Raw genomic sequence first — 13,923 nt, 5'->3', positions numbered from 1 at the left:
TAAACATTTTACGGTTGAAATCCAGCAAAACTAAACAAAGTTATTGGCTTTTATGGACTACTATAGGCACAAAAGAAGTATCGGATGGGAACTCTAATGGAACTAGTCGATCATAATCTGAATTATGACTGGGCAGAAGCAGAGATGATTTTACGATTAGCAATCCAATGCTTAGATTCACCGCCGTTCAGACCGACCATGTCAACCATCGTGAAGATTCTTAAGAAAGAATGCTCAATCGAGACCATATTGATCAATGCATCTAAGCCAGAGGGTGATTTCTCTATGTAGCATACTCAAATCTGGGAACACTTTGCTCCTATTGGCTTCTGTGACCAACTACTTCCCGGTGAAGAAAGCAACAAATCATATGTCTTAACTATTATAGAGAAGTAAAGGAGTATCATATTTGCTTTAGCTGTGTGCTTGATTAGGGGCGGAGATAGAAGGTGACTTACACGTTACGCGTTCGGCCGAACCCAGTAGGTCTGTCCTAAATCTTGTATTTGTGTTGTAAAATTTACTAAATATGTATAAATTTTAAATATATAGTCCAGTTATTAGCAACTTGAAGTCTTTATTGTAAAATTCAAATCGTTGGTCCGCGTCTGTTCTCGACTGTTGTGCTAGTATTCACCAGGATTTGACATTCAAGGAATTTGCCAGGTTATGTAAAATTTATGGTTGTGTTGTCTTATTGAGTTAGAACCTTGTTGTATCTATTAAAGATGATAAGATATGATGAGGATAAATGTTTTGGTGATCTTATCGAAATTAAAAGTGATTTTTTTTTAGTCAAATTAGAGTACTCCCTGGCTTGTTTTGGAAAGATGATACTATTTCCTTATTAGTCCATTCTGAAAAGAATAATATATTCTAAATTTTAGAAACAATTTAACTTGAACTTTTCATTTTACTTATGATGACAAGCTTTGATGTTATGGCATGTTTAAGAATACAAATCTAAAGAGTCTTATAGCTTATCATTGAAGATGTTATGGCACATTTAAGATTACAAGCTTCAAAATTTGATATTCTCTCTCTTAAACTCCGTATCCAGTAAAACTAATGTTATATAAATAGGAAATGTAGTATTAATTTAGAAATAGAGGAAGTGCAAATAAAAGTCTCACATTGATAGCTAATATGAAAAGGAAGGTACATGTGCAAGAATACCTTATAATGGGGTGAGGACTTCTGGTAAAAGCATGCATGTTTGATTCAAAGCGGATAAAATCGCTTCATATTAAAGAGTATCTTCGGCTGACTTATTAGTCCAACTAGTATCAAAGCCAATGATTTGATGACGAGCATGAATGGTGGAGTGATGGCTGGGGTTCAGTTTACTACCTTTGCCATACCAAAGGTAGCTTGGAGACAAACGCACACAAGGAGTAGCTAGCTCTCGGCTTTGGTGGTCATAAATGTGCAGCCATGTGGGTGGCACACAATGCTACATGTATATCGTGGTGATAGGCCACGTGAAACTTAGTTCAGAAGGCTTAGTGCAGGTCATGTGAAACTTAGTTTAAGAGGCTTGGTGACAGGTCATGTATTATTTTTAATTTTTTCTAGAATAAATTGAACAAACATACAGCCCATCTTCTATATACTAGTTTAAGTGTACGCGCTTTGCGTGTGATCAATTTTGTGCCTCGTTTGACAAGCTAATCAATAAAGAAAGAAACTGTCAAATAAAAGTCCTCAATCATCGGTCAATATATTCAACTTAATTTTTTTTTTTTTTTTTTTTTTTATACTTTTGTCCTTCAATTTCTCAGGTTATCATGCGTCTTTTGCAGTTATCAAATTCAAAAGTCATTACTATTAAGTAAGACATTTTCAAATGACAAACTGTTACATTAATAATTATGTGTGTTGTACTTGATATAATTTTTACTCGTAGAGTTTATAGAAGTTAATATCAAATTATCAAAAATAAGAATGGCTACAAGATCCGTATCAAACAATTACTAGAATTATTATGTTTCTTATGTTAATTTAAATAAGTTTTTCATACCATGAATATATTTGTTCTTTTTTTATTCGACAATAGTATATGCCGAGAACCTTTCTTTGAGATTCCTTTTGCATGTCCTTTTTACCTCTTAAACATCTGGACTTTTGATTTATTTGTCGCATATCCTAATTTAGTAGAGTTTTTAGTTGATATTTATTGTTGTGATGTGATATGTATCTTCTAAAACTGACGTCTACATTAAAATTGCAAGAAAAATTATAGGTTGTGAATCTTAAATACGTTAACTCTAATGTAAGAAGTTAATAATTTAACTAATATGTATTAATTTGCAACTAAGAATTGTTATATTTTATTTACAGTAAGGGCCTTGAATTTCATTTTTCTTTGTAGAAATTAAAGAGAAATATATTATTTTGTTTAATGTTAATCGCGACTTGTCAATAATTTTTTCTTTTTCATGCATTTTATATTGATTGAATACACATGCAACACACATACAATAAAACTTTATTCAACTTAATTATATTTTTTAAGTTTTATACTTTTGTCCTTCAATTTCGCAGGTTATTATGTGTTTTTGTAGTTATCAAATTCGTGACTCATTACTATTAATAAGATACTTTTAAATGACAAATCTGTTACATACGTGATATGTTTTTACTCGTAGAGTTTATATAAGTAACGGTCAAATTACAAATAAGAATTGATATGTTTTTACTCATAGAGTTTATATAAGTAAATGACAAATTACAAACAAGAGTGGATACAAAATTGGTATCAAACCATTATTAGAATTTAACTAATACATATCCTAAAACATTATCTACTTAGGAAATAAAAAAAAAATTGTATTAAGAAATATTTTAATTAAAGAGTACAAAAGTTAATGTACGATCTATTTTAGTGATCCAACAGTATATAATAAACCAAAGGATGATAAATTATAGAGAAACAAAAGAAGATTGAGGAGGAATTTGACGATACATGAAATTCAATTTTAAAAAAAAAAAAATATACAACAGGACAATTGCATTTATCATTGTCAAATTTAGCTATTTGTTCAAATAAAAAGATGATTTATATAAGGTAAAAAAAACAATTATTTATAAAAGTACTACAGAATTGAAGTAAAGAAAGAATCAATAACCAAAATTTTAGTTGTATTTAATTTTCTAAAGATTAGAAAAATTACTAAATTACAATTATATTAAAAGGTAAAAAAGACGAACAATATTTTCCTAATATAACAAGATATAGATGCAAGCAAATAATAATTAATATCGATTCTCTGCAAATACGCAAATTCTCACCGTCAATTGAAATTGGTAAAAAGATTCAGTGAATGAATTAGCACTTCTAAGATATTTTCTATTTAGTATGCAATTTAAAATTAGAATTTACAACTAACCTAAATAAGAAAAGAAATCAAAGTATAGTGAACCAATTGTAAGAAGGTGATTCATCAAAAGTCAATAAAGACGCGAGAACCTCATATCTAAGTGGACTGGAAAATATTAGAGATATTGAGCAGATTTCTATTATAACGAAAAATACAATTAATTATCTGGCAATTTAACTTAGAAACATCAATTTATAATCAGAATTTTGATACACACAAGGAGAGGATTATGATTTAGTATTTGTTGCATATATATAGACAAGGACGAATTGTCATGAAGATCTGGGACAGGGGAATTGTCATGAAGATTTAGGACAGGGTAATGTTACTCGTAGTAAAATACTACATGAAACCAGTGGCGGACCCAGGATTTTCACTAAGCGGGTTCAATATATGAAAAAAATAGAGTGGACAAAAACATTCAAATGGGAGGTAGAGATATTATTTTGCGGTAGACCCTCGGCACAAGGACAAGCAATTCAAATCAATACAAAAAAAAAAAAAAAAAAAAAAACAACGGAAGCGAATAAGTCATGATAGAGAAATCTAAAAAGATGTGTGCAGTTCACCAAGTTGTATTGCATTTTCACATAACAAACTCCATCAAGGACTAAAAAAATAAAAATGACATACCATTCTAGTAAAGCTTATGAGCAGCAGACTCTTCCTTCCTTGTTTGTCCATCAAATAGGATGCCTCCATTGTAGTTGAAGCAGTTGGCTTTGGGGCACGATCATTAGTTGGAGCCTTTTCCTGGTGGCAAGTAGTCTGAGGATTGTACAGGCTCTCCACTTCCAAACAGATAGCTATAGAAAGTTACAGAGAATTCCAAATTCTTGACCATAAGATTGATAGTAGCACCAAAATAAAGTTTGATTAATTAAAATATATTATTACAATTGTATCCTACGAGTTTTCATTTTTTGAAACCTATCCATAATACTCTCATCAGAAACGGTCTTAAATATATTTTTTTCTACATAAGGCACCATACAACCGCTCATGAAGTCGTCATCCATTCGATTTCGCAATTCACTCTTTATCAACTTCATCGCCGAAAAAGCTCTTTCAACTGTAGCGGTGGCGACCGGTAGGAGCAATGCAAATTTTACAAGGCGAGAAACACAAAGGGATAATTTAAATGTTTCTTTGCCTTAACTAGCTCTTTAGAAAGATCACCAAGTCCTTACAGGTTGGAGAACCTTTCATCAACATCACAGACATCAACAATATAAGTCTTAAGCTGATTTTTAAGAGTAACCATTGTATCTTCACCAAAATCATCTGGATATAATTCAGCCATTCTCAATATTTTATTGATGTCAAAACTAGAAAATGAGTCAACTGGATTCAAGCAAGCAACTCCAATAAGCAAATCCGTTCTCTCCTCATTAAAACGATCATTGAGTTCTTGAAGTTGCCAATCAATAATCTTAAAAAATATATCGACATGATAGTGATGCGAGAAAGTATGCTCCGCAACTTTACGTCGATATCTTCCAAAATTAATATAGAACTCATCAAAATTAGGTATCAAGATATCATACTTGACACAAAATGCGGACACATTCTCGATAAGTGGATCCCATCCTTCCTCTCTCAGATCTTGCAATCGTTTCTTCGCCACTTTAACAAGTAACATGGCAATTGCAATATCTTGTTCTTTCTTTTGTAAGGATTCATTAAGCTCATTTGTAATCGCCAAAATATCTCTCATTAAGTGCAATATGAAAGCAATTTCAAATGTTTGACAAACTCTAAGATATCCTGTTGCCTTACAACTATCTTCAACACATTCGGAATCAACAACAATAGTATCAAGAACATCAGTAATAGATCCAAACATACTAATGAAGTTATTAAATGATTTGTAGTGTGAACCCCAACGAGTATCAGCAGCTCTAGCAAGACCAAGCTCTTGATTCAAGCCCTTACCAGTTTCAACCCCGCCCATATCTAGTGCCTCTTGAACTTTTTCTGCTTGAGATTCTCGAAGTTCATCCATGCGTTTAAAAGAACCTCCCACTACATTTAAGACATTAGAAACCAACAATACAAGTTCTCCAACTGGAAGACATTTTTTAGATACCCCGACAAGAGTCAATTGAAGTTGATGAGCAAAACAATGAATCGTATGAGCTGATCTACTTTCCTGTTGAATCAAAATTTTAAGGCCACTTAGACGCCCTTGCATATTGCTTGCTCCATCATAGCATTGTCCACGTATATTAGATACACTCAAAGAATGTTGAGCAAGGTAGTTAACAATTGCTTCTTTTAAACATAGAGCACTAGTATTACGAACATGAACAATCCCAATAAAGCGTTCCACCACAGATCTCCATCTATCAACATATCGCAAAACAATTGCCATTTGCTCCTTACGTGACACATCACAAGATTCGTCAACTAGCAATGAGGAATAGTCACCATTTAGGTCCTCCATAATAGCTTTAATTGTTTCCAACTTACTTGCAGTGATCATATCTTTTTGAATTTTATGAGAAGTCAACTGATTGTTTTTTGGAGCCTTCTTCAACACAAGATCACTAATTTTATCACACCGCTTCGCATACCATGAAAGAATTTCAAGAAAGTTACCCTTGTTTAATGATGATTCATCTTCACGATGTCCACGAAATGCCAATCCTTGATTCAAGAGGAGTCTCACCACCTCAATTGAAGCCTTTAAACGAATTTCGTGCTCAAGCTTAGCTTTATTATCCGGCTTTACAAACGCAACTTGAATTGACTGTTCTTGTCGCATTAGATCTTCACACTTCTTCTTTGCTTGGTTGTGATCACTGTTCAACTCACCAACGTGTGTATCTAATCTTTTCTTTTTGTGCCAACTCTTGAACCCTATACTTGAAAATGCTTCGCCTCCACCTTGATCAATGCTTTCATCTTTAAATAAATAACAACACAAACGATAAGCAGCATCTTCTACCACACTATACTCCAACCAATCATGGTATTTTTTATACCATTTACAATTAAAACGACATTTATATCCGTAAAAATCTGTTTGAGGAAACCTAGGAAGTCGAGGTTGATGAGAACCCCTTTGGATATATGCTCGTCTAATCTCATCACGTTCATCTGGATGATAGTCCAGAATGGGTATTCTTTTATTTGGATCTGGTGGTAGAGAATACAAATCTACTCCTTGCTTTTGTTTTTTAGCAGAATGATGATTTTCTTCTAACTGGTTCAAGTTTTCTTCCACACGAGGAACATTTTGAGCGGATGAACTTGGTTGTGGAAACTTGGACGATACCGTAGAGAAATATCTCTTCATTGGCCTTTGAAACTGGATTACAAAATTAAAATTCTAATTAGAAGTTAGAACAATAATATAACAGAATAGAGAGGCAGCAACAATAAGCTAAGACATAGGAAAAAGGTTCATTATCATTAACTCTTATATTCTATTATAGAGTTTTATTGTAACTGTAGAAAAAATGACATCATGCTTGAGAACTATTTTATTATGAAAACCTTGTTTTCATTCTACCTATTCCTTCCATTACGTGCTTATATTTAGCATCCAAAATCCCAAAATCAATTTTCTTCAATTTTAAGTGGTAGGGTTTTTCTCAAGTGAAGAAATCAAAAACAGCCACAATAATTTTTTTATTTATATGGAAGTACAGGTAAAGGACAAAGAGGCGAACTTGATCAATGCTTGGTGTTGTGTTGATGCAAGAGCCGAACTTGATGATGATATTTGCTTCAACTGAGACTTGGGGATTTCACTTTTCAGAACCCTTTTAGATTGGGATTTGGGTCCTTTTTGTATTTTAATTCTATTATATTAGAAATTGAAAAAAAAAAAAAAAAGGAAAAGGGAGTAAGCCGTAAGGGACGATTGTTGTAGTTGGGTTTCAAACTTGGGACCATTCGGAAATTTTTGAACCCGCTTGCCATTGCGCTGAGCACTGCACTTAGTTAAAGTGGAGTCAAATATTAAATATATCATTCTATTTTTTCACGAACTGAATAAATATACATATATATACTGTGTAATTTTATGACAAGTGGGTTCATATGAATCCACTTGAGACCATGTGGGTCCGCCCCTGCATGAAACAGACACGCGAAACACTTTTTATATATACTTGAGATATATAAACATATACCTCATCGGCTGACCAAGAGCAAGGGCAAAAATTAGGAGATATCTAGCAAGACTTTTGCTTCATCCTTTAACGTAGTTCCTGCACAACATTGAGCCCAAAATAATCTAACAATGGGTTTTGAGAAAAAACATTGAAGATATTGAAATGGACATTTATAGAACGCAGAGACAAGAAAATCAAAGAAAATACATTAATAATCAAAACAAAGTAGGAGAAATTCTAAACCACTGGAAAACAAGCAAATAAAAACAAAGATGCCGACATGCTCAACAGACCACGAACCCTATGAGGGTTTTATTGACGGGGGAGGCCAATTTTCTAGGGTTATGAAATACCAAATTAAATTAGACTTCAAACTCTTATTCTCTTCTTCCTTTTCCTTTTATACCAACGTATTTGACTTTGTATTTAATACTTAGTAAGTTTCCTACTTGTTCTCCTACTAATACTCTTTTCCTTAATATTAGGTTAATGGATAGTTTTAACTTATTCTCTTCTTCCTTTTCCTTTTAAACCTACGGTAATATTTGATTTTATATTTAATAGTAAGTTTCCCTACTTAATCTCCTACTAATACTTTTTTCCCTTTTTAACCTACGACAATTGAATTTTAATAGTAGAAGGAATAAATCTATTTTGAGGAAAATAGTAAATGACAATTTTGTCTATTGTAGAGTCTTTTAATGAACGGCAACAAGTTCAACAACATTTCTAAAGTATTTCGTGCTTTTAATATAGTACTAGAACAAAGTGAGCCTACTTCGTCAACCGATTCACTATCACCCAAATAGAATTAAACTTGCCAAGGGTCTTCGGAAGACCCGTGACAAAATCCATGGTAATCCTCTCCCACTTTCACTCGGTAATGGGTATCTTCTGAAACACCCCACTTGGCCGTTGGTGTTCATAGTTTACCTATTGACAATTTTCACACTTAGCCACAAAATCAACTATATCTCTCTTCATCCGACACCACCAATAGTGCTGTCTCAAGTCACGGTACATCTTAGTCGCCCCCAAATGAATGGAATAGCGAGAGGTATGAACCTCAGATAAGGTCAACTGAATCAAATCACCAACACGAGGAACTCACACGCGCATTCTAATCCGCAGAATGCCCTCAGGATCAATCACGGCCTTCTTGGCCTCACCTCTCAAAACTTTATCTCGGATCTTACTCAACTGAGCATCCTCAAACTGATGAGTCCTGATCCGATCTAATAAAGATGATCTCGCCTCTATGCAAGCCAAAGTCCTGCCCGGAGCTGAAATGTCAAGACGGATGAAACTGTTGGCCAGAGTCTGAACCTCCATGGCCAACGAACGCTCGAAAACTATCAATTGAGCTAAATTACCCATACTCACTGTCTTGCGACTCAAGGCATCAGCCACCACATTTGCTTTCCCCGGATGGTATAGAATAGAGATGTCATAATCTTTTAAGAGCTCTATTATACCCTATTTTAACTGGAATCAAAATAATTTATAACATTCCGGTGATTCCGGGGTTAAATAAAGTTAGGGAGTTGCCACCTAATTATTTATGATGAATTAGGACACCTAAGGTTAATTAAAGTAATTTTCTAAAGTCAACTCCGTTTTAATGTTTACGAAACCAAAAGATCTAAGTAAGGATTCAACTAATCTAAAGGAAAGGTATTAAGCACCCTTTAAAATCCGTTAACAATGGTTAACCGACCGAACTTATGTTAATTAATTAAGGCTAAAAAATGTAGATGTAACATTTTACAACATTTAAGAAAATATTTTTATAAGTATTGCTAAAGTTATAGATAAACATATCAGAATGCTATTTAAAATAGGACTTGTAGAAAATAATGATTTGCATAAAAGGGTTTAGTTATAAATAAACTGAAAAAGTGCAGGAGGTGTAACGTTTTATATATATTTGGAGAAAATGAGTTATGCCGAATATCAAATTAAAAAGAGTTATTGTAAGATTAATATTAATAAAATTTTAAGGGTTTTATAGAAAGACTATTAGTTCAATATAAACTGTGCAAAGGTTGTTTTAACAAATACGTATTTCAAGTATTGGAAAGGAGCTAAAGTGGAACAATTATCCATGAAAACTAGTTCGTTTTTCTTATTTCTCAAAACAAGCTAACGTTAGTGTGTAAAATTTATGACGCTTTGGAAGCATATTTTTCCTTCTAACTAAAAAAATGCCAAACTTACGAGGAACAATTAAACTCACTTGATTTAAGACCTAAAATTTGCTAATTAAGACATCCTAATATAAAATAGGCTCGGTTAAACATAAGCAGCTAAGTATTTATCATAATCACACAGCTAGGTAAATGTTAGTCACACAAGTCATTTAAATCACGCCAACAAATAAACAAAGTGACATAAAATGATTTTACCCATTTTCGGCTTTCACAAAGGGGTAATGATGCTCTGCAATTCTCTGTTTGAGCAAAGTAAAAAGCGAAGATAGTGGATGATATGCAGACTCCGTAAGAGGTGTCGTTGAGTCTCAAAATGAAACACTTCGGCTCCCGTGTACATGTCAAACAAAGAAAGAAATGATGAAGATTAGAAAGAAACCCGCTTGAAGCAATTATGGAGGATAAAGGAGAAAATTGAAGGACTTATGCTAAGAACCAGTACTTTTACAAATCATGCAATCAAACGACGAAGACACTTAGCTAACCATTAACCAACTGAAAGAGTTTTTTTTGTTTGTTTGTTTTAAGAAATAAACATTCTTATATTAAAATGAAACGTCAACATACCATAGTCAAGTAACATCATAAAGTGTCTTATATAAATCGACAAAAGATGACGAACAAATTGTCGCACCAAACCCACCAGAGGATGAGTGGCAAAGCATTGCTTTGGGCTATACTTTCGGCACAACAGGTAGTCCTAAAGGAGTGGTGCTGCACCATCGTGGCGCTTATCTTATGGATATGAGCAATGCTGTGATTTGGAGTATGCAAGAGGGAGCTATGTATCTGTGAACTTTACCACTATTCCACTGTAATGGATGGTATTTCGTTTGGACACTTGCTGCGATTTGTGGGACTAACATATGCCTTAGACAGGTAATTTCTTGTTTCTTTCCTGCACATGGAGATTCTCATGGCCTATTTGCTACTACTACTTAATATAGTGCATTGTGTAATTTGCTTTGTATAGATATGCCAAACTAATTGGTAAACGAAAGAATAAATTTCAGCTATAGTATGCTTTGACCTAAGAAGTATTGGGATAACAGATCGCAATTGTTAGCCAGAGATGGGGTAGAGGAAATCCGATTCTTGTGTCAAATGTAGAGAGTATATAAGTAAAGGTAAAATCACTCCATCATTCAAACCATCCATATTCTGTAAACTAGCATATTTTCACGTAATGAAAGAAAGCAAGGCAAACGTGCTAGTAATCATCCCAACATACGTTGTCCAAACAGTGCACTTAATTAAATTAAGAGATGTTCTCATTTTACTTAAAATCCGAAATCAAAAGGTAATGCTTCCTAACGACCATAGGAGAAATGAAATAATCAGAGATATTCCCATATTCAATATAGTTCCTACTATCACAGAGAAAGCAAAATTTTAGCATCTACACATAATACAAGTATGGAATTTCACGAATCAATTTCCTGTAAAGTATATGTAAAGATCTTAAGTCATGGTACCATCCCTTCTTTTTCTATTAAATTAGCAATCCATTTACGGAAATATCTTCCAAAATCAGAGTTCCTAACACAACAGGAAAGCAAAGTAGCAGCAACATTTATTTTAGCATATTTTACTCAAACCAAAATAAAGTGAGTTAAAATATATATAAGGTGGATGGGAGCCTTAACCATGTTGCTAACACATCATACTAAAACACAAAAAAATATTCATTTGGCTAGAATAACAAGATGTTTACTTAAGAATAGTTTCACAAAGCATGATTCCTAAAACGGCTGGAAGCTAAAATATTATCAAATGAAACTTTATATTCCGAAAACTCCAGAAACAGCCTTGACGTGATTTATTTCATGAACTTTTCACAAAAATAAAAATAAAAAATACATGTTCGGATATAAACCAGTGGCAGAGTCTAAGCGAGAAAAGGACAAAAATGGTCCCTTAACTATGATAGTAGGTTCAAAATAGTCCCTTAACTATGCACTTAACGGTTTTAGTCCTTTAAGTTTGTTACAAGTTAACAAAAACGGTCCCTTAACTATGAGAGTAGGTTCAAAATAGTCCCTTAACTATGCACTTAACGGTTTTGGTCCTTTAAGTTTGCCATAAGTTGACAGTTTTAGTCTCGACAAAATATTCATCGAACTCTGTTTGTTAGATTTGACGAGAACTATGAAAAAAAAGAAAAATTAGTGAGAACTCTAGATCGGTCAAATAACTTGGGACAAAACCGACGGACGTTAGTCGGTTATAGGATGGACTTCTGTGCATTTTTCCTCAAAAATAACCGATGGACTTCCGTTGGTTTTCGTAAAAAACAATAAAAATAAAAATAAAAAAATAGTGTCCCTCGATTTTATCCATCGGTTTCCGTCCATCATTTTTTTCGCTTGTTTTTGGTAGTGACAACTTTTTTAGTTTCTGCTATTTCTAATTTATTTCTAAAGTCTAGTGTATTTTATTTAGTCGATGGATTCCCTCAGTTTTAATCGATAGAGTCCGTCGGTCTTTGTGTTTCGAGACATCATTTTCTGACATTATCAAACCGTTAAGTGCATACTTAAGGGACTATTTTTAACCAACCCTCATAGTTAAGGGACCATTTTGTCAACTTATGGCAAATTTAAAGGACCAAAACCGTTAAGTGCATAGTTAAGGGACTATTTTGAACCTACTCTCATAGTTAAGGGACCATTTTTGTTAACTTGTAACAAACTTAAAGGACTAAAACCGTTAAGTGCATAGTTAAGGGACTATTTTAAACCTAGTATCATAGTTAAGGGACCATTTTTGTCCTTTTCTCGAGTCTAAGCCGTGTCTATTTTTACATAAAACGTACTAACCAACTGAAAATAGAATAAGGTCTAATACATGACTGCTAATAAAACTAAACACAGAATACGGATTTGAGACCAAACAAAATCAACAACCAACATAGAAATGTTGTATAATCATTTCATTATATCTAAACCCAAGTAAATTAAATTCATGACAGGATATATTACTTAAAACAAATAGAGCAAAAGAAAGAAAGTGCCGACCTGTTTCGAGGGCGTCGGCGTCGAATCTACTCTCTTACTCCCGAACAAATTCGAGCAAATAGTATGAAATTTTAAGAGCAAACCACGGAACTCAAAAAAAAAAATCTCCTCCTTCGTCTAAGGAGTTAGAAGTCTATATATAATAGACGAAAACTAGGGTTTTGTTCCTTGTTTTTGGGCGGGATAATGAGACTTAAAAATTTCGAAATCTAGTCAAAACTTGTTTGAAATTCGAACGTTCACGTGATTTGGTCAGATTTATACTCAAAGTGGTGAGATTTGGTTTGAATTCGGGTCTGCTCTGTTGTGGCTTCATCTGGTTTTTGATATGCTGGGATAAGTGTGGGGAAACTTGCACAAAAGTAGGATGGTCAAAGTCTGCCATTGTTGTTGGAACTATGGACCTTTGTTTGAAAGGGGAAAGAGATGAAAGGGACGAGTGCGTGGCTGCTGTCTTTAGAATGAAAATAGGTTTAGGGCATTAGGGTGTTAAATAAAGAAATGGGCCGGATTCAGAGGATTGGGCTGCTGATGAAAGTGCTTCGTTTGGGCCATGATTTGGACTCAATTTGGCCGAATTTCGCGGCCTTTTTCTCCCTTTAATTTAATTCCTTTTGGGCTTCTTAGTAATTAACTTCTACAACTTCTACGTGATTAACTTGTATAATATATATTATGTGATGAAAATTAGTGATTAATATGTAGAAAATAAAGGACTTAATAAAGTATTGACTTATAATTAATTTAACGAGTACAAATCGGAAAATAAAATGATGACGAACCATTAAAAATTGTGATAAAGTAATGCTAGTAATGTTAGTAGTAAAATAGTGAAGATGAGAATAATAAGAGGGATAACAATGTTAATAGGAGTAGCAACGAAAATAGCGGTAAAAATAAAGTATTTAGTTCGTTAATAAATTTGGAAGCCCAAGGAAATAAACTGCAATAAAGGAGGGGCAAAATTGGGTGTCAACAAGCTCCATCCATCGGCGCCGCCTGAAATTCAGACGCTCTGGGTAAACATATGTTGAAGGCTATGGTGATCGGTAAAAACCTCACAATGGGCATTGTACAAGTAGTGCCGCCAAAGCTTCAAGGCGAAGACTACGGTCAACAACTCCAAATCATGGGTAGGATAATTTTTCTTATGAACTTTTCACTGATGGGAGGCATAAGCTATCACTCTACC

The 13,923-nt window shown here is 33.7% G+C and overlaps 1 protein-coding gene across 2 annotated transcripts; it reads right to left on the bottom strand.

Annotated features, from left to right (window-relative positions):
• Positions 1-3,899: 3,899 nt before the first annotated feature.
• LOC132617473 (uncharacterized) lies at positions 3,900-13,187 on the bottom strand. Of its 2 annotated transcripts, XM_060332473.1 has the most exons (4): positions 9,910-13,187; positions 7,523-7,600; positions 7,058-7,321; positions 3,900-6,693 (listed from the first exon to the last, which is right to left on the bottom strand). In XM_060332473.1, the coding sequence occupies exon 4, from the start codon at positions 6,679-6,681 to the stop codon at positions 4,567-4,569; it is 2,115 nt and encodes a 704-aa protein (XP_060188456.1). In that variant the 5' UTR covers positions 6,682-6,693; positions 7,058-7,321; positions 7,523-7,600; positions 9,910-13,187; the 3' UTR covers positions 3,900-4,566. The 2 variants fall into 2 exon arrangements, with proteins under 2 accessions (XP_060188456.1, XP_060188455.1); XM_060332472.1 differs by lacking the exon at positions 7,058-7,321.
• Positions 13,188-13,923: the final 736 nt, after the last annotated feature.

Source organism: Lycium barbarum, chromosome 11 (genome assembly GCF_019175385.1).
Source record: "Lycium barbarum isolate Lr01 chromosome 11, ASM1917538v2, whole genome shotgun sequence".
NCBI classification, from domain to species: Eukaryota; Viridiplantae; Streptophyta; class Magnoliopsida; order Solanales; family Solanaceae; genus Lycium; species Lycium barbarum.
Note: the sequence above shows the minus strand (reverse complement) of the source record. Positions and strands in the feature narration are given on the sequence as shown.

Bases quoted from the DNA above. Each gene is read 5' to 3' on its own strand.
- LOC132617473 (XM_060332473.1), bottom strand. From the start codon at position 6,681: ATGAAGAGATATTTCTCTACGGTATCGTCCAAGTTTCCACAACCAAGT.